Source organism: Schistocerca piceifrons, chromosome 2 (genome assembly GCF_021461385.2).
Source record: "Schistocerca piceifrons isolate TAMUIC-IGC-003096 chromosome 2, iqSchPice1.1, whole genome shotgun sequence".
NCBI lineage: Eukaryota > Metazoa > Arthropoda > Insecta > Orthoptera > Acrididae > Schistocerca > Schistocerca piceifrons.
Window position 1 is genome coordinate 57,718,263 of NC_060139.1, and position 27,572 is coordinate 57,745,834.

The following is a 27,572-nucleotide window of genomic DNA, read 5'->3' on the forward strand; positions in this document are numbered from 1 at the left end:
ATGAAATGTTAAACAAAATCAGCTCTGATCAAGCGCTATTGTCATCAGTGGCAGAACAACAAGTGGTAAGTGGGGAACTGCCAGTGCTCGAATAGTCAGGATACTGACATATTATGGCAGAGCACAAAGACGAGAATTCAGTTGAGTTCAGTGAATTGTGTTTCTATGGGAAAGAAAATATATATTTAATGTAGAGAGGACATGTGGTCAGTTTTGGTCTTGTTGAAGCAACCATCGGTGCGTTTTCCTGAAATGATTTAGGTTAATGATGGAAGACCTAAATCACGATGATCAGACAGAGCACGGACCTTCATATTCTCAAATCTGAGGTCAGGACCCAAACAAATGAATTAGTTCATTCAGTTATATCTAATGTAAAATTATCTTATGTTTGTTCTTACTCGGAACAATTTAGCTTAAATGGCATGGAAAATATTTATACACTGTTCATTTAGTCTCTCCACACTATACATTTCTTGCCATATTTGAAATATATGAAAAAGGAGAAACAATGCATTACCACAAGAGAACAATCATGAGCAGCAGTATGGCAATAAAGACATGTATTCAACTCCCAACATTATATGGTGAACCTTGTTTTCACTAATCAGGTTTCTGTATTGTTTAGGTATTCACTTTACATCCTACGATTAGTTTCAATGGATGCAAGTGCTTCTTTATGAACGATGCAATGGTTTCACACTAAATTTGGAGTTTAGTTTTGTAAAAGAGTCTGTAATCCTCCAAAGCAGCAGAACATCAAATGATCACTGTCAGTACAAACATCAGTGCACTTTGTCCATTCTTAATTATTTTTAAATATGAGTATATTCAGTATATCAACTAAGTCTTCAACATTTGTCCATGCAGTGATACATTTACAAAGGCTAAGTTATTCCACATTGTAGCTACTATCAAGAAACCACACATAATAAATTAAGTGTGCCTCCTCATTAATGTCCATTGCATTACTGAGCTTTTAGTTTTTCAGTTAATTGTATACTGTTATCCTCTGCTATGAGCTGATTCTGCAAATGGTGGTATGTTAGATGAAAGATACATTCAAAAGTGAATACCCACTGATTCACCGGTAATAATATTCACAAAATCCATATAAACTGGTAGTTGTTCTGTAATGTTGCAGGACTTCTTACATTTTGCAACTCCGTATGCAACTTAGAGTGATGCTGTGTTAGCACACACAATTAAGTATACAAAGAATAACCAAACTATTTTATGAGAACACCAGTCATAATTTCCATACAAAGTCCATGTACATAGCTAGGCTGAGTCCAAACAAATAACTAGCATCCAGAGAGTGGAATCGAGTGAACACACGAACGAACCATAATGGAACGAGATAGAGAGCCTCCACTCCGGGATTATAATAGATGTTTTGCTAGTCCAAATTGCGATGTGGTGCTGCCATCGGCTGTGTGTGGTGAACTTGATGCAATGCTGATGTTGCTGTTTGATCGTGTTGTTGCCTGGTAGCAGACCCCTGCCACTAGGTGCCAGTGAAGTAATCAGCCTGCGATACACTGGTGCAGTAGGTGTGGTAACATGAGGTTACCACAGTCCTCTCCCCTTGATGGGGTGACTGTGTCCCTCCCCTGCAGCAAAGGAATGGTGTGCAGCACCCATGAAACTGATGTCCACAGCACTGTTGATGAGTGCCCTCAGCAGACCCAGAGGTCCCCCCTTGGCTAGAAATGATCCTGGCTGTGATGGCTTCACCACAGATCCACAGATGGATGCCCGCTGGTGTGACGCCAGTTGAAGGGGAGTGCCGGTGCCAGAGCTGAATCTATGGGGATGCCAGGGACTTGGGGGGGGGGGGGGGAGCAGGAACTGACTGGTATGTTACCTGCTGATCATCCAATGCTGTTAGTCATTGCTGAAGCTCATCTACATCCAATCCAGTCCCTGATGCTCGTGTGGAAGGCTAGAAGAAATGAGGAGCAAGAGTGTGTCTGGTGGAGGAGGTAAAGGGAGAAACAGAGAAGCAAGTTCCAGGGATTGTGCAGAAGGAGAGGACAAGGAGCTCTGGAGGGAAGAAGAACCAAATGTTGAGTGTGAGGGCAGAAGGGCATGGTCCCTCACCTGTGGGAGGAGTTGGTTTTGATGGCAGGTCACCAGTCTCTCCTCCATGTGCAGCGTGAAAATTCTCCAACCTTACTGGCCATGGAAGACCTCTGGGATCCAGTGCTCATGGTGATCAAAAGCTTGAAACCAGATGGGGATCCCTGATGTGTATCTGGGTGATGGAAGCACCTGAGGTGGGTGCGAGGCGTGCAGCAGGAGGTGCAGAACCATGTGCTGGTGGCACCTGTGCAGCAGTTCTGCCAGGCTCCTCTCACTGTTAGATATGGACTTGGAAGAAATGAGAAAGTGTGCTAGCATATCTTCTGCCAGGGCCATTGACAATATACTTCTTCATTTCCATCTTGAAAGTTTGTTCAAGGCACTCTGCATCACTGTTCAACTGAGGGTGGAATGGGGCACCTTTACTTGGTGGATATCATATTGTGCACAAAAATCTTGGAAAGTCTGTGAGATAAAATCTGAAACATATATTAGTCATTTCACATATACAGACTAACAACGAAAAGCAGAATTGGTGCCTGTATTGTCTACATCAGTGTGATCAAAGTTTAAGGAAATTATGAGCAGATGCACCATACAACTAACAACAGAATTTTTTTCAAGTACTTTATATGTGAATAAAGTAGAAAGAAACATTCCACATGGGAAAAATGTATTAAAAAACAAAGATTCTGTGACTTACCAAACGGGAAAGCGCTGGTAGATAGAGACAATAAAAAAACACACAAACACACACACAAAATTTCAAGCTTTCGCAACCCAAGGTTGCTTCATCAGGAAAGAGGGAAGGAGCGGGAAAGACAAAAGGATATGGGTTTTAAGGGAGAGGGTAAGGAGTCATTCCAATCTCGGGAGTGGAAAGACTTACCTTAGGGGGAAAAAAGGACAGGTAAACACTTGCCCACACACACACACATATGCATCCATACATATACAGACACAAGCAGACATATGTCTGGCTTGTGTTTGTGTATGTGCGGATGGATATGTGTGTGTGTGTGTGTGTGTGTGTGTGTGTGTGTGTGTGCGAGTGTATACCTGTCCTTTTTTCCCCCTAAGGTAAGTCTTTCCGCTCCCGGGATTGGAATGACTCCTTACCCTCTCCCTTAAAACCCACATATGTTCGTCTTTCCCTCTCCTTCCCTCTTTCCTGACGAAGCAACCGTTGGTTGCGAAAACTTGAATTTTGTGTGTATGTTTGTGTTTGTTTGTGTGTCTATCGACATGCCAGCGCTTTTGTTTGGTAAGTCACATCATCTTTGTTTTTAGATATATTTTTCCCACGTGGAATGTTTCCCTCTGTTATATTCATATCATTAATTTGAACCCAACAATTACGTTTGTTATTGTCACTGTTGCATTTCGAAATCTTTTCTGTCATCTTACTTCCTCTTTCTCATTTTGTTTTTGCAAGTAGTTTCACTTTGTATTCACCTTCTCCTTTTTACCGTAATCTACCATACAATTTTATCCCGCCTATATATACTCAATAATACATAACCCCACTTCCAAACCATAACCAAAAAAATATTTTTTCCCGCTTTCAAAACTACCGCTGCTATAAAATCCACCATTTCCAGTTCACAAACAGTTCCTTTCACCTATTAAACAACCATTTCGGCTAGTTCTAATAACTTTTGCTTTATTTCCATTTCCGTTTTTCCCACATCACTGATCATTTTTAGCCGCTTCCCACAGGTTTTAACATCATTATTTCTTCGTCAGACAATTGTTAGCCTCATTTTCATAATCTGCCACCACAAAACCACTCCTTTTAATTCATTTACACGCAGTTTTTTTGAAATTTTCCCAAATTTCTCCACCCTTTAACGTGTTTAGGCGGCAACACAACCACCTAACCTTTGTGCACATCGTTGTTTACCAACCCCAGTTCACCACAGGATCAACATAGCTCAGCTTTAACAAACACTTTTTCGACTTTTTTCACACCAGATCTCCAGTTGCTTTCTAGTTCACCTTTATCTCTCCCCAAATATTTTTATTTTCATTGTTATTTCAGCCTCATGTTACACTTTCCACCTTCTAATACCATGTCACCCTCACAACATCCCCACAACGACCCCATTAAGTTTTATTTACATTCCCTCTGCAAACATGCCTTTGCCCTAGCCAGATTACACTCCCATATTTTATTTACTCAGGCTTGTCTGACATTTGGCATTACCCCCAAAGGCCTCACACTTAAAGTTCCCATCTCTGGCTGTAACCCTTCTTTCTATCAGTCCCTATACCAGTTCCAAACTGAACAATCCATTGCCCTCACCCACCTAATCCTTCACCTACACATCAACTCAGCCAATGAACACATCCGTCAACTCCTATCCTTAATAAAAGTCCTAAATCTTACCTCTCCCACATCCACACCGGCTGTTCAGAGCATCCTCCTACAGGCCAGCCGCAAATTAGAACAGCATGCCACCCTCCACCTCAAAAAACTATCCAATCTCCTGGTTTCCCACCTCCGGAAAGGCAGCTCACTCACCCTTCACAACCTTTCCAGCAAACCTCAACCTCCTCTCATTGCACACAGACCCAGTCTCTCCCATCTACTCAATCTCCCACTTCCAGCTCCATTCCCCCCAAAACCTCAAAATTCTAATCAATACAATCTGAAACCACAACACTCTAATTCAGTAGTTAACCTTTCCTCCAAACCTCTCTCCCAATCTGAAACCTCTGTCCTATCCAAAGGCCTCACCTTCAGCCCTACTCCCAGATTCAACCAAACAGTCCTCGTCAAAGATTTACTGTCCTACACTCGTACTCTCTGTGATGTTGGTTTAGCACAATGGGTAGAGTGATGTTGGTTTAGCGTAATGAATAGAGTGATGTTGGTTTAGCGTAATGAATAGTGATGTTGGTTTAGCGTAATGAATAGCGGCTTGTGTCTGTGTATGTGCGGATGGATATGTGTGTGTGTGTGCAAGTGTATACCTGTCCTTTTTTCCCCCTAAGGTAAGTCTTTCTGCTCCCGGGACTGGAATGACTCCTTACACTCTCCCTTAAAACCCACACCCTTTCATCTTTCCCTCTCCTTCCCTCTTTCCTGACGAAGCAACCGTTGGTTGCGAAAGCTTGAATTTTGTGTGTATGGTTGTGTTTGTTTGTGTGTCTATCGACATGCCAGCACTTTCGTTTGGTAAGTCACATCATCTTTGTTTTTAGATATATTTTTCCCACGTGGAATTTTTCTGTTATAACCTTTAATCACCAATAATTGTGTGGATATTCAAACACACTCACTTAGAAACAATAGCTGGTTACATGATAACAACTCAGTATCTCTGATTCGACTGCCATGCCGTGACATGCGGCCGGCGCCGTTCGTAGCTAGGTGGCACTCCCGCGCTCAGCCAAGTTGCGGAGCGCCTCTATCGCCGTTTGCGTGTACTGTCGTGGTGGCACTGTTAAATGTCATGGCACTGTCACAACACTTTTCCCCCCTTCGAAAAAAAAACACTCACTCCCTTGGAGACATGGACAGTGCGGAGACATCCATGGCCTCTTGTGAGCCCCCAGAAGATCCCGCAGAGAGACACAAGAGTATGCTCGAAAATGTCCAGGACGGAAGCTCGTGCGTGGAACGTGCCTCCTGGACGAGATGATGGAAGAAAACTCCGGAGCAGCATCCATAGATGTCGTGGACCTGGGGGTGTGCTCCAGCGAGATAGGTCCCGGAGAAGGCGGCGTCGCGACTGGGGCCGGTTCCGGCGTACTCGGAAGCGGTAGTGACATCGGCTGCATCAACACTTACGGTAGATCGGCAGCAGCGACAGGACTGGCTTCTCGGGCTGGTGGAGGCGAAGGAAGGGGCGTTGGCACCGGCGTGGCCACCACTCATGGGCGCATCTGGTCATAATGGCGAACAACCGTGCCGTCGTCCATACGTATTTCACAAAGCCGGCGGCCGCGAAGAGCCTTGACCACCCCTGGAATCCATTTAGGGCGAGATCCATACCCTCATGCCCACACGTCGGCGCCCACTGAGTATTTTCCCTCACTAGGGGACACAGCACAAGGCCTGACAGGGTGAAGAAGGTGCAGTAGAGTGCGCGGTTGGCGGCCATGCAAGAGTTCAGCAGGGCTGCGATCACCCAGAGGCGTGAAGTGTTAAGAACTCAGAAATTGCAGCAGAGTGTCATCTGTGGAAAAATCACTAAGGAATTTTTTCATCTGCCTTTGAAAGTGCGGACAAGGTGCTCTACCTCCCCATTCGATTGCGGATGGAAGGACGGTGCTGTAACATGATGAATCCCTTGTACTGTACAAAAATCATGGAAGGCCTGCAAAGAGAACTGAGGGCCATTGTCCGTGACGATCGTGGATGGAAGACCTTCTAGCGCAAAGATTTTGGACAAAGCCAGCGTCGTCGCCGCAGTGGTGGGTGACGGACATCGAACAACAAACGAAAACTTCGAGAAGGCGTCAATCAACAGTAGCCAATCAGTACCGAGGAAGGGGCCGGCAAAGTCAGCGTGCACCCGTTCCCATGGCTGCGCCGGATCAGGCCACGGAGAGGGAATTGTACGAGGTGCAGCCAGTTGTTGAGCACACTGACCACACGCAGCAACCATGTGGGCGATGTCCGAATCAATACCGGGCCAATAAATGTGCCTGCGGGCCAGGGACTTAGTCCGAGAAATCCCCCAATGGCCTTCATGCAACAGTTTGAGAACATCTTTGCAAAGAGAGGCTTGCACCACAACCTGTGGAGATGGGCCATCCGTGGCCAGAAGAACAACACTATCACGAACAGACAGACGAAGACGCAGGGCATGGTAGTTGCGAAGGGGATCCGATGCCTGGCCCTTGGTCCTGTCCGGCCAACCCCGTTGAACAAAACCGATCACCTGACACAGGACCGGGTTCCGCGCAGTAGCCGACGCGACCTGCGAACCTGTAAGTGGAAAACCCTCAACCGCACGACGTTCTTCCTCGTCAATGTGGAAACAGAGTAGTTCATCACGATCGAAAACCGGGTTGGGGCCCATCGGCAATCGCGACAATGCGTCAGCGTTGGCGTGCTGGGCCGTGGGGTGATAGTGAATCTCATAGTGAAAACGAGACAAGTATAAGGCCCAACGTTGCAGGCGGTGAGCTGCCTTATCCGGAAGCGACGCCGATGGGCTGAACAGAGAGACCAGTGGCTTGTGGTCGGTGATGAGGTGAAACCTAGAACCACATGAAAAAACACTGAACTTTTTTAGAGCATAAATGATAGCAAGCACCTCCTTTTCGATTTGAGACTAACACCGTTGCGCATCGTTGAGGGTCTTGGAAGCATAGGCGATGGGTCGTTCCAACCCATCCTCATACCGATGGGCGAGAACAGCCCCTAGGCCATACTGTGACGCGTCAGTCGCCAGAACCAAGTGCTGACCCGGACGGAATGTGGCAAGACAAGGCGCCAACTGCAAATGAGCCTTCAGGCGGACAAAAGCCTGCTCACACTCGTCAGACCAACAGAAAAGGACGTTTTTGTGTAACAACTGATGCAGAGGATGAGCTACCGCCGCCGCGGATGGAATGAATTTGTGATAATAAGCAATCTTGCCTAGAAACGCCTGAAGTTCTTTGACTGTAGACGGCCGGGGTAGAGTGTTAATGGCCGCAACGTGCTGACATAGAGGACGTATACCCTCACGGGACAAGTGGAAACCAAGATACACAATGGAGGGTTGGAAGAACTGTGACTTGTCCAGATTGCACTTCAACCCAGCCGAATGCAAAACCCGAAACAGTGAATGCAAATTGCAAAGGTGCTCCTCAGTGGAGGCCCCCATGACAACAATGTCATCCAGATAGTTGATGCAGCCGGGAACGGAAGCCGTGAGCTGTTCCAAAAACCACTGAAAAATGGCCGGCGCACTAGCGACGCCAAATGGTAACCGCTGGTACTGATACAACCCACAAGGAGTGTTGATGACGAGAAATTCCTTGGAAGAAGCATCCAACGGCAACTGATGGTACACCTCCGATAAGTCAAGTTTGGAAAAGAACTGGCCCCCAGCGAGCTTGGTAAATAACTCCTCAGGACAGGGAAGAGGATAAGTGTTAATGAGGCTCTGAGCGTTGACGGTGACTTTAAAATCACCACACAATCGCAGACTCCCGTTTGATTTAGAAACCACTGCGATTGGTGATGCCCATTTGCTGGAGGTAACAGGAAGGAGAATCCCTGAAGCTGTTAGCCTGTCTATCTCAGCCTTGGCAGGTGCACGCAACGCCACCGGAATAGGGCGTGCCCAGAAAAACTTACGGCGAGCTGTAGGTTTAAGAGTAATGTGGGCTTCAAAATCCTTGGCACGACCCAGACCAGCAGAGAACACGGACGAAAATTCAGAACACAATCCATCCAGCTGTTGATACGGAATATCCTCAGATATGAGGTGCACATCGTCATCAATGGAAAACCCGAACAACTGGAAAGCATCATAACCAAACAGGTTTTCAGTGCCCGCATGATCCACCACATAAAACGTGAGGGGCCCAACAACAGACTTGTAGGCAGTGGAAGCATCAAACTGGCCAATGATAGGAATTTTCTGTTTGTTATAAGTTCTCAGATTTCGCGTAACTGGAGACAAGGGAGGGGAGCCCAACTCCAAATACGTGCGAGAATTAATGAGAGTTACTGCAGAGCCTGTGACCTGTTGCATGCGAATGTCTTTATCCAGAACATGAACAGTAACAAACAACTTATTTGTTTGAGAAAGCACACAGTTAACATCCATGTCCGATGCCTCGTCCTCGTCGACGGGAACTTTAGGGGACTGACACACGGAAGCAGTGTGGCCTTTTTTCCTACATGAATTACACGTGGCCCAACGTTTTGGACATGCGGCCCTGTCATGCTGTATGAAACAACGTGGACAAGAAGGAAGTGCGGAACGAACCTGCTTCTGTGGTTGCTGTTTTCACTGCGAGCGCTGCGGCCCAACATGACGTTGTTTACGCGAGTGACCGCCGCCACATCTTCGTTCTCCTGTGAAACAGGCAAATTGTCCATGTTGAAAGTTGACTGTACAGCGCCTACATCACACCACGTGTCTATTTGCGCGCCAGCTGTGTGAGACACTTCAAAGGATTGAGTGATGCTTAGAACTTCCGACAACAACGGGTTTGGCAGTTGTAGGGCATGTTGCCGAATTTCTTTATCAGGAGCAAGCCGTAGATTAGCATCTCTAACCATTGAATCAGCATAAGACTCATGATGAGTGTCCGTGACAAACTGACATTTCCTACTCAGACCGTGTAGTTCCGCCGCCCAAGCCCGGTAAGATTGATGGGGCTGTTTACGACACCGGTAGAACGCCACGCGGGCGGCAACGACGTGGGTGTTTTTGCGGTAATAGTTAGACAATAAGTCACACATTTCTTGGGAGGCAGGTTCCCGCAGAGGGGCTAACTGAGATAGTAGCTGATAGATCCGTGGGGAAATCCAAGGTAGAAATAACGACTTACACATAGGAGCGTCGACAACGCCGAAAGCCAAGAAGTGTTGCCGCAAACGCTTCTCATAATCCTCCCAGTCTTCAGCGGCCTCGTCGTAAGGAGGGAATGGAGGCGGAGAAGAGTAAGACAGACGATGAGAAAGTGACGTCGACAACGCCTGAATTGCAGCCGTCAGCTCTGTTTGTTGTTCAATGAGCACTTGCATAAGCTGTTCCATGTCTGCCCCGTCACGAACACACAAATCCACAACGCAGTGAAAATATCCGACCTCGTCGCCAAAAAGTGTTATAACCTTTAATCACCAATAATTGCGGAAAGGATGTGGGTTTTACAGGAGAAGGTAAGGAGTCATTCCAATCCCGGGAGCGGAAAGACTAACCTTAGGGGGAAAAAGGGACAGGTATACACTCGCACAGACACACATATCCATATCCATCCGCACATATACAGACACAAGCAGACATATGTAAAGGCAAAGAGTTTGGGCAGAGATGTCAGTCGAGGCGGAAGTACAGAGGCAAAGATGTTGTTGAGTGACAAGTGATGTACGAGGGGCGGCAACTTGAAATTAGCGGAGGTTGAGGCCTGGTGGGTAACAGGAAGAGAGGATATATTAAAGGGCAAGTTCCCATCTCCGGAGTTCTGATGTGTTGGTGTCAGTGGGAAGTATCCAGATAACCCGGACGGTGTAACACTGTGCCAAGATGTGCTGGCCGTGCACCAAGGCATGTTTAGCCACAGGGTGATCCTCATTACCAACAAACACTGTCTGCCTGTGTCCGTTCATGCGAATGGACAGTTTGTTGCTGGTCATTCCCACATAGAAGGCTTCACAGTGTAGGCAGGACAGTTGGTAAATCACGTGGGTGCTTTCACACGTGGCTCTGCCTTTGATCATGTACACTTTCCGGGTTACAGGACTGGAGTAGCTGGTGGTGGGATGGTGCATGGGACAGATTTTACAGCACGAGCGGTTACAAGGGTAGGAGCCAGAGGGTAGGGAAGGTGGTTTGGGGATTTCATAGTGATGAACCAAGAGGTTACGAAGGTTAGGTGGACGGCAGAAAGACACTCTTGGTGGAGTGGGGAGGATTTCATGAAGGATGGATCCCATTTCAGGGCAGGATTTGAGGAAGTCGTAACCCTGCTGGAGAGCCACATTCAGAGTCTGATCCAGTCCCAGAAAGTATCCTGTCACAAGTCAGACACTTTTGGGGTTCTTCTGTGGGAGGTTCTGGGTTTGAGGGGCAAACGAATCTGCCCCAGTCCTGAATCCCTGAACTATTACACCAACAACCTGTAAACAGCTTTCACATCCCGCAACTACCATCCCGACCTGGTACAGAAGCAAATAACCAGAGCCACTTCCTCATCCCCTCAAACCTTGTTTCAACAATACGATATCAAGGAAATTATTTTCTACATTCAGCTAGCTAAGACATTTTTATGGTGGCTGTGGAATATTTATTTTTTTAGTGCTCTTTATGTTCTCATGAATCAGACTGATGTAGCAATTAGACAATGACATCAGTACCATTAGCTCTGTGGTTGACTGCATAATGTAAGAACTTCCAATAATGTGTGGCTCTCCTGCTTCTTACTATATTTGTGTTTTCTATGTTTTTGTTTACAGAAAGACATAAAAACACGAGAACTACAGGAACAAAATATGAGTGCACTGCAACAACTAGCTGAACTTGTAGCACGACATGTGGAGACTGGTCCTGTTGTCAGTCGCTATCTAGTTGAGAAAGGTCTTGAGTTGCCTATTACAGCACGTACCCAGTCTTCTCGCTCACTTGCAGCAACATCTGTCTCCTCTGTTGATGAAAAAAGTGACAAGTGTGATGTTTCAACACCTAGCAGTGACCGCTCCTCGCGCACTCCCACAAGCCCATCTGTTGTCACTCTTGACCTACCAGGTACGTTACTAATATTTCTAATGCAGTACCCTGAATTTTTTAAATAATGCATTTAAGTATTAAAATATCAATATAATGGAAGGAAACATTCCACTTGGGAAAAATTATATATAAAAAAAACAAAGATGAGGTGACTTACCGAACAAAAGCGCTGGCAGGTCGATAGACACACAAACAAACACAAACATACACACAAAATTCAAGCTTTCGCAACAAACTGTTGCCTCATCAGGAAAGAGGGAAGGAGAGGGGAAGACGAAAGGAAGTGGGTTTTAAGGGAGAGGGTAAGGAGTCATTCCAGTCCCGGGAGCAGAAAGACTTACCTTAGGGGGAAAAAAGGACAGGTATACACTTGCACACACACACACATATCCATCCGCTCATACACAGACACAAGCCGCTATTCGTTACGCTAAACCAACATCACTATTCATTACGCTAAACCAACATCACTCTATTCATTACGCTAAACCAACATCACTCTACCCATTGTGCTAAACCAACATCACAGAGAGTACGAGTGTAGGACAGTAAATCTTTGACGAGGACTGTTTGGTTGAATCTGGGAGTAGGGCTGAAGGTGAGGCCTTTGGATAGGACAGAGGTTTCAGATTGGGAGAGAGGTTTGGAGGAAAGGTTAACTACTGAATTAGAGTGTTGTGGTTCCAGATTGTATTGATTAGAATTTTGAGGTTTTGGGGGGAATGGAGCTGGAAGTGGGAGATTGAGTAGATGGGAGAGACTGGGTCTGTGTGCAATGAGAGGAGGTTGAGGTTTGCTGGAAAGGTTGTGAAGGGTGAGTGAGCTGCCTTTCCGGAGGTGGGAAACCAGGAGATTGGATAGTTTTTTGAGGTGGAGGGTGAGTTGATGTGTAGGTGAAGGATTAGGTGGGTGAGGGCAATGGATTGTTCAGTTTGGAACTGGTATAGGGACTGATAGAAAGAAGGGTTACAGCCAGAGATGGGAACTTTAAGTGTGAGGCCTTTGGGGGTAATGCCAAATGTCAGACAAGCCTGAGTAAATAAAATATGGGAGTGTAATCTGGCTAGGGCAAAGGCATGTTTGCAGAGGGAATGTAAATAAAACTTAATGGGGTCGTTGTGGGGATGTTGTGAGGGTGACATGGTATTAGAAGGTGGAAAGTGTAACATGAGGCTGAAATAACAATGAAAATAAAAATATATGGGGAGAGATAAAGGTGAACTAGAAAGCAACTGGAGATCTGGTGTGAAAAAAGTCGAAAAAGTGTTTGTTAAAGCTGAGCTATGTTGATCCTGTGGTGAACTGGGGTTGGTAAACAACGATGTGCACAAAGGTTAGGTGGTTGTGTTGCCGCCTAAACACGTTAAAGGGTGGAGAAATTTGGGAAAATTTCAAAAAAACTGCGTGTAAATGAATTAAAAGGAGTGGTTTTGTGGTGGCAGATTATGAAAATGAGGCTAACAATTGTCTGACGAAGAAATAATGATGTTAAAACCTGTGGGAAGCGGCTAAAAATGATCAGTGATGTGGGAAAAACGGAAATGGAAATAAAGCAAAAGTTATTAGAACTAGCCGAAATGGTTGTTTAATAGGTGAAAGGAACTGTTTGTGAACTGGAAACGGTGGATTTTATAGCAGCGGTAGTTTTGAAAGCGGAAAAAAATATTTTTTTGGTTATGGTTTGGAAGTGGGGTTATGTATTATTGAGTATATATAGGCGGGATAAAATTGTATGGTAGATTACGGTAAAAAGGAGAAGGTGAATACAAAGTGAAACTACTTGCAAAAACAAAATGAGAAAGAGGAAGTAAGATGACAGAAAAGATTTCGAAATGCAACAGTGACAATAACAAACGTAATTGTTGGGTTCAAATTAATGATATGAATATAACAGAGGGAAACATTCCACGTGGGAAAAATATATCTAAAAACAAAGATAATGTGACTTACCAAATCTTCTTACAAAAAAGGCAGTCTTTTTACACTAATGAAGTCATGGTGGTTCAGTCATCAGTGGACAGCACAAGATCCTGAAGAATATCCCAGCAGAGGGGTCAAAATGTTGATTACATAGAGTTAAACTCTTCGTCTTTAAATATCTCTGCTTATGTCTGTATAAGTGTGGATGGATATGTGCGTGTGTGCGAGTGTATACCTGTCCTTTTTTCCCCCTAAGGTAAGTCTTTCTGCTCCCGGGATTGGAATGACTCCTTACCCTCTCCCTTAAAACCCACTTCCTTTCGTCTTCCCCTCTCCTTCCCTCTTTCCTGATGAGGCAACAGTTTGTTGCGAAAGCTTGAATTTTGTGTGTATGTTTGTGTTTGTTTGTGTGTCTATCGACCTGCCAGCGCTTTTGTTCGGTAAGTCACCTCATCTTTGTTTTTTTATATATAAGTATTAAAATATAAATTTAATGCTCTTATCTTTTCTATTTTCATCAATATTCATGTTATCCCCTTCAAAGTTATCACCCTCAGATACAATACACTTGTGCCAACGCTTCTTCCAATTCTTGAAGCACTTCTCATAAGCACTTTTTGATATTTCCAGTGATGCAGCTTTTATTTCCTCAATCATTGAAAGTCTTCGTCCTTTCATAGGTCTCTTCAGTTTTGGGAACAGGAAAAAGTCACAGGGGGCCAAATCTGGTGAAAATGGTGGCTGAAGCATGATTGTAGTATTGTTTTTGGCCAAAAAATCTCTTACAAGCAACAATGAATGAGCAGGTGAAGTGTTGTGATGCAAAAGCTATGAATTGTTTTTCCACATTTCCAGATGTCTTTTGCATATTGCTTCTCGCAAACTGCGCGTAACATCAAGGTAATACTCCTTAATGACCATATGACCTTGAGACAAAAATTCATGATGCACTACACCACGGTAATCGAAAAAAAAAAAAAAAAAAAACAGTGAGCAAAACTGTGACATTTAATTGGACGTGGTGTGCTTTTTTCAGTCTTGGCTCTCCAGAGTGCTTCCATTGGGACCATTGGGCTTTGGTTTTGATGTTATGACCGTAAACAATGTTTCATCACCAGTTGTGAGCGTTTTGAGCAAATCAGGATCATCATTGATGTCTTTCAGGAACTCCTGAGCAATGCTCATGCAGCGGTCCTTCTGATAAATATTGAAAAGTTTTGGAACAAACTTCACTGACATACGTCTCCTGCCGATAAAATTGCATGACATGAGCCAACCAATATGCCAACATCCTCAGCAACTTCCCTTATGGTAATTCGATGATTTTCCAAAACAATTTTCTTCACAGCTTCGACATTATCATCTTTTGTTGATGGGCAGGATCATCCAAAGCGAGGTTCATCATTGGCATCTTCTCAGCCATCTTGGAAGAGCTTGTACCACTTGTAAACATTTCTTTTACTTAAAGCAGACTCGTCGTTTGCAACTGTTAACATTTCAAGTGTTATAGAGCACTTTATTCCATTTTTCACATAAAATTTTATGCAAATTATTTGCTCCTTTTTTTTTATAATAATCAAAAGGCGTGGAGCACACTAAAACACATCTAACCTTTCTGTCTGTCTAAAACAAATGAAGTATGCAGTATGCTTGAAAATGTGAACATATGTTCAGGACATGTGTACCAATATAACAAAAAAAAAGACTGATAATCAAATGTACGTTGCCCATGCAGTTTGAAAAGTTGCCTTACTTTTTGAACAGCCATCGTATTATGTCGGGTGAATCTTTTTTAGGTGGTCCCAACCAATATTTGTTAACTCATGCAAAGCTGTAGATACTAGAGTGAAGAAAAGACACCATATACTTCAATGCTTGTGCAGACCCTGAATCACTTTTTATGTTGAAAGTATCTACGTCTTCTGCCAGATGTTGGGTTATGCTGTACCTCTGATCATGATGCACATTTATTTAAGATAAATGAGATATTGCCTTACAACGTAGATATTCCTCAGGGTAAATCAGTTATAATAAATCCAGAACAAATGTTTTTAAGAATAGTTTACAAGAGATGATCTGGGATGAATTTATAATGAACCAAAAGCTGCCATAAAATTTAATGTATTCCATGATAAATTCATGTCATTATTTTTAAAGCTAATCTGAAAGGACATTAAACAGCCATGTAAAAACCCATTGATCATCAGAAGGATTAAAGTATCTTGTAAAAGGCAAAGGGAATTGTTTGTGTTGACAGTAACAATTAAAGATCCAGCAGTGGTTGCAGACTACAAAAGCTACTGAAAACTACAAAAAAAATTTACTAAAACATAAAGGAATATGCACATTATGTCCAACAACAGACTTAAGGCTATATAAAAGGCAGTCAAATGAGAGACAGGACAACTGGCCAGAGAACATGATAACTATTGGCTTAGATGGAAGGGCTATAACTGATAAGTCACAGGTAACAACTGTGTTTAATTATCGTTTCTTACATCACCTAAAACTTCCAGGCTAAGAGGCCATAGTTGATGTAAAAAAAAGTTTTATCCATCAACCATGCCCTGTAACCCAGAATTATTAAGTGATGTCAGTATCAACCATGAAAGCTGACATTGTATGATCATTCATTTCTTAAATATATATGGGGAAAACAGTTCAAGAGAAAAAGTACAGCAGTATGGTGAAAAAGTAACTCATAAAATTCAAACAATGGAAAATCCAGGATGGAATGTAACAATACGAGAGAAGGAAAGTTGCCACTCACCATATAGCGGAGATGCTGAGCCGCGATAGCTTTCGGCCATTAAGGCCTTTGTCCGCAGTAGACACACATACACACACGCACACTCACGCAAGTGCAACTAGCACACACATCTGCAGCCTCAGAGAGCTAAAACTACATAAAATTCAGTCGTATGAATAGATCATCAACTTCTCCCTTTGAAATTATATTTGATTTTGCAAGGTTACCTCATAAGCCTGTGTACTGTAAGAAAGAAAACAAGGTGTATAATGTTTTCAGATGATCAGCTGTGGAGGAGCCTGTGACAACATCTAGATAGTTAATGCAACCTGGGACAGGCATAGCCAATTACTCCAAAAATCATTGGCAAATAGCAGGGGCACTGGCCACACCAAAAGGAAGGCACAAATATTGATAAAGACAGAAAGGAGTATCCAAAACCAGAACTGGCCAAGACTCTTTGTCCATAGGAACCTGCAGATACACTTCAGACAAATAGTACTGGCCACCTGATGTTTTCACCAACAGTTCCTCCTGGAGTGGGAGAAGATATGTATGCACGATTGACTGCGCATTGACAGTAGTACTCAAGTCACATTGACAATAGTACTCAAGTTGCCACAGAGGTGAAGTTACCCCAACTACTTCTGAACTACAACCTTCAGATGACCATTCACTAGCAATAATAGGTTGCACCACCAGTAGAGATGGAAGTCTGTCCAATTCTGCTTTCACTTGATCTTGCAGGACAATAGGAATAGGAAGCACATGACAAAAATGAGGCTGAGCCTTGGATTTCAAAGAAATATGAGCAGAAAGATTCATAGCATACCCTATACCTTGCGAAAACAAGTCCAAAAACTCCTCACATACTGTTACCATTTGAGAACATGGTACCTGATTGGACACAAGGTGAACTGTGTTGGTGACAGAAAATCCAAAGGCCTGAAATGCATCCATCCCGAACAAGTTCTCAACACCAGTGTCAGCAACCACCAAAAATGTAATAGAATGAACCACTGACTTGTAAAAGGCAGATGCTGCAAATTGTCCCAACACCACAATGTTCTGTTTGTTATAACTGACCAGCTTCTGTTTGATCAGTGTCAATCGGAGTGAGCCTAAAGTCACATAGGTTTGAGGATTCAATAACGTTGCTACAGCACCTGTGCCAACCTGTAGCCAGAGCACCTAGTGAAAAACACTTAACTCGATAAACAACTTTGGAGAAATCACAAACCTTGGTGTCACACAGTTTACATCCACATTCATATCCTGAGCAACCTTTGGTGAATGACACATGGAGGCAACATGGCCTTAATTCTGTCAAGCATTCCAAGCAACCCAGTGCTTAGGGCATGCCAAACGTTCATGCTTGCACAAAATGCAAAGGACAAGATGGAAACAGAAAACACTGATGCTCGCACTGTGGTGGTCACAGCTACCTGGGCCAGCGTTGGTCTGCTCAATACTAGGCCTGCATATTTGCTGCTGCCACTACTGCTTCCTTATGCAAGCTGTCTGCCATCCTAAGGAGCACATCTTACGACACTACTGCCACATTGCCACACACTACAATTTGGTCACCCATCGCCCAAGAAACTTCAGAAGATTGTGCTAGTTGCAAAACTTCTGCCATTCAGGGGGTATTCACAGAGTATAACCTTCTGGCATACTTCCTTGTCTGGAGCTAAATTGATATTTTTTCCGCCGCACACCATAGAGTCTGCATAAGAGCCATTATGGTCATCAGTAATGAATGGACACTTGCAGCTAAGGCCATGAAGTTTGGCTGCCCAGGTGCTGTATGACTGGTTTGATTTCTTGCACCATCTGTTGAATTCAACAAGCACCTCTATCACATGCAGTCATTTGTGATGGTAGTTAGACAATAAACTGCACATGTGATCAAAAGCAAGTGCTTCCAGTTCTTGTAAAGGGGCAAGCTGACACAGTAATTGATACACCTTAGGTGGAATCCATGAGAGAATAAGGCTTTGCACAAATTCGAGTCTGTCACACAAAAAGGCAAAAAATGCTGTCGAGTCTTTTTTTGTAAGCTTCTCAATCCTTGGCTGAATTATCATATGGAGAAAAAGTGAGTGGATGGACTGGTCACTGCCAAAGTAAGCTGTTCAATCAGGGATGGTAGCACAACATCCATAAAGACTAAACCAGATGAAATGGCACTTAAAGACTGCACACATGGAAACCATTCCAAACTCATCACCAGTCATGTAGTAACCATGTAATACGAGAAACCAATCCAAATAACACAAATATGGCTTTATTCATTAAACTCTGAACAATAACGGAAATAATCCTCTCATAACTCTATATGTGACAAGGCAAAAGAATCATTAAGAAGGTGCAACATAAGTGATACACAGAACAACTGGTGTGAGCAGTAAAAATTAAAAGAATATAGTGAGTGTGAGTCAGCACTGTTCTGTGCATGTATAGGCATGAGTCACCAGTAGACAGTGCGATGGAGATGGTACCGCGTGCATGCTTCCTACAGGTGGCCTCTAGTGGCCAGTCTGTGCTGATCTCATATATCTTGCACACCAGGTGGAATAATTTTGTCATGGCTTGCCCTCCACAGGATCTCAGTCATTCTGAGGAACTGTTGTCTACTACAGGAAGTTTGTTTCCTCTTAGGTCTTTCAGTGCTCTGTCATATTTTTCTCATGGTATCTCCCATCTCATCTTTATCTTCTTCTTCTTCCCTTTCTATAATATTGGCCTCAAGTTTGTTCTCCCTATATATATCCTCTACACAATCCTTCCATGTTTCAGCTTCTTCTTTACTTAATATGAGTTTGCCATCTGAGCTCTTGATATTCATATGGTTGTTGCTCTTTTCTCTAAAGATCTCTTTAAATTTCCTATGCTTCTATCTTCCCCCCTAATTAGGCATTCTTTTACAGCATTGGATTTGTCATCTAGCTATTCCTGCTTAGCAATTTTGCACTTTCTTTCAGTCTCATTTTTTAGACATGAGTATTCTCTTCTGTTTGCTCTGAGTGTTGCATTTTCATATTTTCTTCTTTCATCCGCTAAATTAAGTATCTTCTGTGTTATCCAAGAATTTCTATTAGGCATTGTCTTTTTGCTTATGTGTTCCACCATAGTGTTCCCTATTTCATCTCTCAAAGTTACTCTTTCAATTTTTTTTTTTTTTTCGCTGTTTGAGTCCAATACTTCATAATGCCCCCACTGAAACTTTCGGCAGCCCATGGTACCTTCAGTTTATCCCTGTCTCTTCTCCTTAATTTCCTATCTTTTTGCAATTTCTTCAGTTTTAGTCTGTATAGCATAATCATTATGGTATGTTGAGAGTCCACATCTTCCCCTGGAAATGATGTCCAATTTAAAATTTGATTTCAGAATCCCTGTCTAACCATTACACAATCAGTTTGAAACATTCCAGTGTCCCCAGGTTTCTTCCACATATATAACATAAATTCATGGTTCTTAAACCAAGTGCTAGTGATGATTGAACTATACACTGTACAAATTCCTGCCAGGCAGTTTCCTTTTTCATTCCTTTTCCCCAGCCCCCCATGGGGCTCACAGCTCTTTCATGAGCTCGTATGTGGCACACATGTGGTCCCAAACTATTGCGGCCGTTTCTTCCTTTCTGGGATTCATTCCCTTCCCCATGCTCCTCTTTCCCTGTCCTTGCTCCTTCCCCTCTGGCCCCTCCTTCCCCTCTCTTGGTTTCCTTGCTTACATTGGTCATTGGTCTGGATGTCCTCCTGGTTTCTGGTATTCCTTTTGCAATTTTTCTTCCCCCCCCCCCCCCCCCCCCCACCTGCATGCTTGCATTTTTGGTCCCCCTTATGGGCTTGATCTCCTACTTTAAATTTTACCTCTGTAGTGTGAGCCAACTGGAGAAGAATGTGTGGCCTTACAGCCTCTTTCACGTTTTACTCGACACAATTGTCCTCTTAAGGCTACGTAGCCAGCACGGTAGCAAGTTTGTGTGGTAGAATCTTTATGTGCCCTTTTTGGTTGAGCCACCTGACAAAACAGGGATGACACTTCTGATACCTGATCTGCTGCCTTGTCATGTATGCCTAGGAGTGGTTGTCTGTCATTCTTGAGCATCAGAACTCCCAGCAATGGCCGCCGTAGCAGACAGCCCGTGTTGTTGCTGGGTGGCACCCATGAGCAGAACCCCTGATCAGAGTGAATGATATCAGATGTTGCGTACAAAATGCATAAAGCTCCAAAAAACTGGCCATTCTTCTATGGTCATCTTCTTATTTGGAAATGGATCTCTTAATGTTGCTTCTTGGGACCCTGCAGCCTTCTCTTCCCTGTCTGCCCTGTGGAAAGAGGGCAAGTCTTGTCAGCTTGAGGTGAAACCCTGTCCCAATCACCTGGTCTGCTCTGGAACTGATGGGGACACTTTCACCACCACAGAGCTGTTATTTTTCATAGAAATTATTGAAGACAAGTTTAGCAAAGTGGATTCTCTGGTAAAATGATGTCAGATATATTGTCAATCAAAACTTCTTCCGTCGCACAATCTGCAGCCATGTTGGCCACATCCCTGTGTCCATTATGCCACACCAGTCTTTGAATATAGTTCAAGGTTAATTTTTCATAGGGACCTCATTCTTCAAACTGATGAGGAATTCCGGACCAACCTGGCACAGTGGGGCGTTCATTTTGCTCGGGGTGCTCAGAAAGGCCATAAGGACAATCACATTGATATTGGTGTCTTCATCCTGGCATTTGAGGAGGATACCTTCTCAGAGAAGGTCAAGATTACGGTTTATCAATGTGACATTGAGTCTCCCATGATGTGTTTTCAGTGTTTGTGTTTTAGGCAAATGTTTTCGTGCTGAACTGCGGACCATCTATGTGTTGCATGTGGACACACCCTTGATGAGGAGATCTCCTGTATTCTGCCACCCACGTGTGTTAATTGCCATGGCCATCATTCTCCAGGTTTGCCAGAATGCTCAGTTTGAAGGAAAACAAAATGCAGGAGTATAAGCTTGTTACTTTATCCTACACTGAGGCTCATCAAAAATGTGACTATCTTCACCCTGTGTCTATGACATCTACCTTTACCTCTGTACTGTCCTTTCCCCTTCCTCCTCCTCCTGCCTCCTCCTCATTCAAGTCCCATACCCCTCTCCTTTCCCCCTCCTCTGTGGTCCCCCCCCTCTCTAGATGTAGTCTCTCAAACCAGCCAGAGAAGTGTTACCCTTCTTTGACCTCTGCCTGTGATGGGGCCGCCTTCCAGAAACCCAACCCCCTAGTGTCTTTCAGACTGGCGGCCTACTGTCTCCTGTTGACTGAGGGGCGCACAGCCTGTGCAACCCAAGGTCACCAGCTCTCTCTCTCTCTCTCTCTCTCTCTCTCTCTCTCTCTCTCTCTCTCTCCCCCCCCCTCTCTCCCTCTCCCTCCCCCCCCCCCCCTCCTTCTCCATGCCGGACCTCGTTGAAATCTGCTCTTTTCTCCAGGCCCTAGCCTTCTCGATATACGAAGGAGAAGAAGAAGAAGAAGAAGAAGAAGAAGAAGAAGAAGAAATGTAAATCCTGCGACAAGGCCTGTCTGCTGCACTAGAGGTGCCACTCCCCCTTCACAATCCACAATCCAAGCCTGACGTCTTGTTAATAGATGTCGCCCAATCCTTATTGGTGATGGATGGTGACCCAGTGGCATGACTGGCTTCAGCCTGTTTGCCTCCTGTTTGGATCCCTGTTTTCTGCTCATTCAATGGAATCGTAATCAATACTACTATCACCTTCCATTACAGTGTCTTATTTCCCTTGTGGGGCATTGCTTTTTCACCTAGTCGGTAGCTGCTGCTTTTCCTATGTTTTTTCTGGTCTTTTGTGCCATTTTGTTCCCTCTTTTCTTGTGTGTTTTTCCCCTGGTGTGGTCCTCACTGTGTGACAACCGTGTTGTGGTGTGAGGTCAGTATTGGCCGGCTGCAGCACCAATGCTCTGTCACTCATAGTGTGTTTGGGCATCCCCTGCTCTTGCCCATCCTCATCTCCCCCCTCCTCCCCCCACACCCCACTGTCCTGTTCTTTACTACTCCTGCTGCCCCAACATTCCTAATGCTTCTCTGTTTCTAATTACATGCCAATAATAACTTTCCAAAGACCTTACATCAGAATTTATATTAATTTAAGAAACAACTTCCAATTACTTGTAACAATTCAAAGACCTTATGTATCAATATTAACTGAAAAAATAACTTTCCAAACAACTGCATTATGCTAGCATAATTTCTCAAGTTATAAAGTATAGATTGTAAACCTAATTAATGCCTTTTTGGGCATTCTGTAAATTAAATATGCAGGTTTCTTTTGTTTTAATTGTGAATTTGGGGGGGGGGGGGGCACACATTCACCCACCATTAATGGTGCATAAGCACTTGCAAACTCAACTGCTAATGAGCCACTCACAAGCCTATTGCTCACTAGGGAATGGCTATCAAGCCACGTGGTGTGAGCCACCTCCAGTCACTTTTTCTGGGAAGCACAAAATGGTGCTCAAGCTCAATGAGAGCAGCACTGTTGGATGCTCATAGATGTTGCTGATAGAATGTTCAGGTAAGGTTTGCTGTTTCAGTTTTTTACTGTGAGGGGCTTATGAGCTGCACATAAGATTGGTTTTTGGTATTGTATGTGCACTTGCAACAAGTTTCCCTACTTGAAATCATATTGTACCATCATTGGTTGCTTTGAAGAACATGTGTTATAGATGACTATGAAGTCTTTCGCGATGGAGTCCTTGCATAAAAAGTTCTCGGTTTACTTGCCACGTCAAATTTGGATAAAATCCCAAGCTTTTGATGACTACCTCCTCATCTTCATCAGGGATAAAACTGACTGTCGTGGACCGGTGAGGCTTCCGCTTTTATAAGCAGTGGATGGCTTCTCATTGGCTGGATGACGTCACTATGTCCATAGATTTTGTTTGCGCACTTTATCCAGCCTTGCTTGCAGTGCCATCCATCACAGCAGGTGGAGAACTGCGAGGAATGTAAGAAGTCTGCCTCTGCGCTCTTTCTTTATCAACTGCGCACTTCCATATCCGGAGTCTCTGTTGAAATTTTTTTCACATAGTCTAATTTCAACTGCTTCCCTGATGACAGAGTCTCAATAGTTTGAAGCGTGAGCAAGTATTCTTGTTTCATCAAATAGAGTTAGTTGTGCTAACAGCCGACATAGGGAATGCCACAGTTATCCTCAATGCTACCGAAAGTGTCCCTATTATTGGAAGATACCACGTACCGGATTCTTAAACGGGATCCCACAGCAGCACTTAACAGGAAGACAGGGGAGCTACTGAAGAACTCTGGCCTCCCAGAAGAACTAGTCAAGAATCTACAACCAAGAGCACTGAGGCCACCTAGGTTATACGGTCTACCCAAGGTCCATAAGTATGGGGTCCCATTAAGACCTATTGTTAGTGCTATTGGGTCTCCTACAAATCGGTTGGCAAAATACTTAACCAAAGTATTAGCACCTATAGTCAGCCACTGTAGCCATCATATTAATTACTCAAAAATGTTTGTTGACATCATAAAGCAGTTGAGGATGGGTCTGAATGACATGATCTGCCTAGACATGGTCTCTTCGTTTACAAAGATACCGGTGGAAGATACGTTAAAACTGTTGGCTGCTCATTTCTCTCCTGAAATACTGAAGTTATTTCGACACACGTTGATGCCCACCTACTTTTTGTATGGTGGAAAATATTATGAAATGCCTGATGGAACAGCCATGGGTTCACCAATGTCACCAGCCATAGCTAACTTTTTCGTGGAGGATTTCGAAGAACGAGCACTGAACAGTGCTCCCTTACGTCCATCCTGCTTCTCTAGGTATCTTGATGATACATTTTTAATCGGGCCACATGGCAATGAGGCACTGCAGCAGTTTGTTGATCATTTGAATGGTATACACCAGAACATAAGATTTACAATGGAGGTGAAGGAGGCTGGGAAGTTACCCTTCTGAGATGTGCTGGTGGAGCGAAAATCAGATGGACATCTCGGACATTCTGTGCACAGAAAACCGACATATGCAGATTTATATCTAAACGCACGTAGTTTCCACCATCCAGCTCAGAAGAGAGCTATGGTGAATACCTTGGTACATAGAGCAAGGACTACTTTGGACAAGGATCATCTTGGTTCCGAGATTAACCATCTGACAATGGTATTCAGAAAAAAATGGATAGTCTGATCATGATATCAGAGCTACTCTGGCGAATGAACCTAGGAAGGACACTGTTCGAACAGATCAAGATGACCAACACATCGCGCGGCTACCATTCTGTGGTGCAACGACCAGCAAGTTCGGTAGAGTCCTGAGCCAGCAGGGAATCAGATCAGACCAGTCTTCCAGTCACCCAGGAAGATTAAGGAAATGTTGCGACCTGTGAAAGATAATCTCGACCTGAGAGTACCGGGAATTTACAGCATTCCTTGCGAGTGTGGCAAAAATTATGTGGGCCAGTCTATAAGAACTGTTGCTGATCACTGTGTGGAACATTAATGTCATCTGAAATACAGGTATCTAGAAAAATCTGTGGTGGCTGAGCACAGTTTCTTAAATAAACATAAGATTCTATTCAATGAAACAAGAAAACTTGCTCACGCTTCAAACTATTGGGACTCTGTCATCAGGGAAGCAGTTGAAATTAGACTATGTGAAAATAATTTCAACAGAGACTCTGGATATGTACTCAGCAATGCGTGGAAGTGTGCAGCTGATATAGAAAGAGCGCAGAGGGAGACTTCTTACATTCCTCGCAGTTCTCTGCCTGTTGTGATGGATGGCGCTGCAAGCAACACTGGATAAAATGCGCAAAACAAAGTCGATGGACATAGAGGCCACCACCTCCGTACACGCCATTTTCACCGTGACATCATCCAGCCAATGAGAAGTTATCCACTGCTTATAAAAGCGGAAGCCTCATTGGTCCACGACAGTCAGTTTTATCCCTGACAAAGATGACGGATGTAGTCATCGAAAGCTCGGGATTTTATCCAAATTTGAAGTGGCAAGTAAACCGAGAACTTTTTATGTATGTGTTATAGATACCAGTTTTGACTATCAACAACGATGAGATCAGGGTGGAATAACAGTAGTATTATGAAAGGGTAGATTGCTGCTCACCACGTAGAAGGGTTATTGAGTTGTAGATTGGTGAAAAGACAGCTATACATTTAAGCTTTGGGATAAAAATGTTCTACTTCAGGAATGGAAAACATTCACATAAGCACAACTCCCACACACATGACCACTGTCTCCAGCCACAGTTTTGTCTTTGTTGTTAGTTACTGTGCCATCTGACAGATGAAATGTAGTGCTTACCCAAAGTAAGTTTCTGTTTAGTTTTCTTTATACACTTATTATTTCTCTTAATAAATTTTAGTTGTCTCTTCACAAGAAACATATTAGAGATATTTACAAATACTTTTATTTAATTTACTGTTTTCTCTCCTTGCCTCCTCCCCCCACCCCTCTATCACTATCTGGCAGAGCTCCTTTTGCTGGAGATTACAATAATGCTAGCAATAATTCAAACATGACTACATTGACAGTAATACTGAGGATGTTATGTATCTTTAGCAACATTTGTTGATTTAGGAACAACTACTAAATTCTTGAAATAAAACCATCTTTCAGATGTATGCAAACATAAGTGATATTTTCATCGGTGAGTATGTTGCACATACATTTTAAACTGTTTATATGATTGTTGACTTTGAAATATAATGATACCCTCCAGAAATACACATTATGTAAAGTGGCAATACATACAACACACAAACATTAAATCTCCTACAATTTTGTAGTAACATGAAGCGTGTTCCAAGGTGGCACCATAACAATATTTATCATTTTAAGACTGGTACAAGAGATATACACTGCCCTTTGTATGCAATGTGGAATGTATACCTTGCTTAATCACATCATAAAATAAGAGAAAGACCCATAGACTGTTTTACTTGTCTTGTAAAGTGTACCAAGTGAGTTGCAGTTGCATTACAAATCTCTTTTAAAGCTTAAATTTCTATATTATTAAGTTTTTCCAGTAATTGTGATTTAGACCTAACGTATTTTAATGAACACCACTAGTAGCAGATCACTTCACCACAGTAGTTCCCAATTTTGTGCATTATGATTTATTTATTTATTTTTGTTTATTTATTTTCAGTCCAGAGATTGGAACGGACACCCAGATCCTCAACACAACAAAAGAGGCACAAGAAGTTCTCTCACTAAACTTGAGGAGAAGTTTCCGATAATGATAGTAATTTTTTTAGTGTAATTTTCTGTTGAACAACTCTCCTTCAATTTCAGTGTTTTCCATACATAAGTTCATAAGTATTAGAAGTTACACTTTTGGAAAAATTTAAAGTACTGTTACATTATCTGATTGGCTTATGCTCTATATTACACTAATAATGGAAGCCCGTTATCCTTATGAATATGTCATGTTATTACACAGGACAGCTATTTTCATATAAATTGATCATTTGTTCCGCACAGAAACTCTCAGAAAATGTCTATTTTTAACTTATTAGTTATAAATTATGAATCATGTATGTCACATTATATATCTTTTAATGAATAGTATTCTGCAAGACACCAAGTTGTAACCCTCATTGTATATATTTATAAAAATATGCCAAAATTTCTAATGAAGTTTATCAGAATATTTTTCAAATATTACAGTATATCATGCAAATGTAATCCTGACAGTCCTTCAAATTCTCTACATTACAGTCCATACATATTACAAGAACGTGTGTGTGTGTGTGTGTGTGTGTGTGTGTGTGTGTGTGTGTTTTCTCCACATCGCCTCCTAAACCAGTGAACCGAGTTCAACCAGACTTGGTACACATATCTCTTAGTGTTAGGCAACAGTCGCTGTGGGGCTGAGGGCCACCTACCTATCATAGTTCAGGAGACATGACATCAGAAACAGTGAGGTACGTGAAAAGCATCCGCATTGTGCATGACACTTAACTGATTACTTCTGTGCTACTAACTGTATTCCTAACAATATTGACTATATAGTGGAGATGCTGAGTTGCAGATAGGAACAACAAAAAGTCTGTCCAAATTTCTTTTTGTTATGCCTCAGCATTTCCTCTATACAGTGAGTGGTGACTTTCCTTTTCAAATATTGTTACATTCCAATCTGGATTTTCCATTATTTGATTTTATTCCTAATAAATTTTGTTTGAAATATCCACATATGCCACCAAATGCACGTACAAAAGTGTATAATGGTACTACAAATAATTCAGGAGATATGGCCTCATAAACACTGAGGTACATGAACAACTGCCACATTGTGAATGATATTTAGACCTATTATTTCTTTGCTGCTAACTCTGTTCACAACATATTTTGCTAACA

At 43.1% G+C, this 27,572-nt stretch overlaps 1 protein-coding gene across 2 annotated transcripts in view; it reads left to right on the top strand.

Moving 5' to 3' along the window:
- LOC124776284 (coiled-coil domain-containing protein 39) overlaps positions 1-26,690 on the top strand; it is a 503,452-nt gene extending 476,762 nt beyond the window's left edge. For both annotated transcript variants that reach the window (XM_047251190.1, XM_047251189.1), the window contains 2 exons: positions 11,216-11,504; positions 26,362-26,690. In XM_047251190.1, coding sequence (XP_047107146.1) covers positions 11,216-11,504; positions 26,362-26,429 — 357 coding nt within the window. In that variant the 3' untranslated portion in view covers positions 26,430-26,690. The remainder of the gene's footprint in view (positions 1-11,215; positions 11,505-26,361) is intronic.
- The last annotated feature ends 882 nt before the right edge of the window (positions 26,691-27,572 follow it).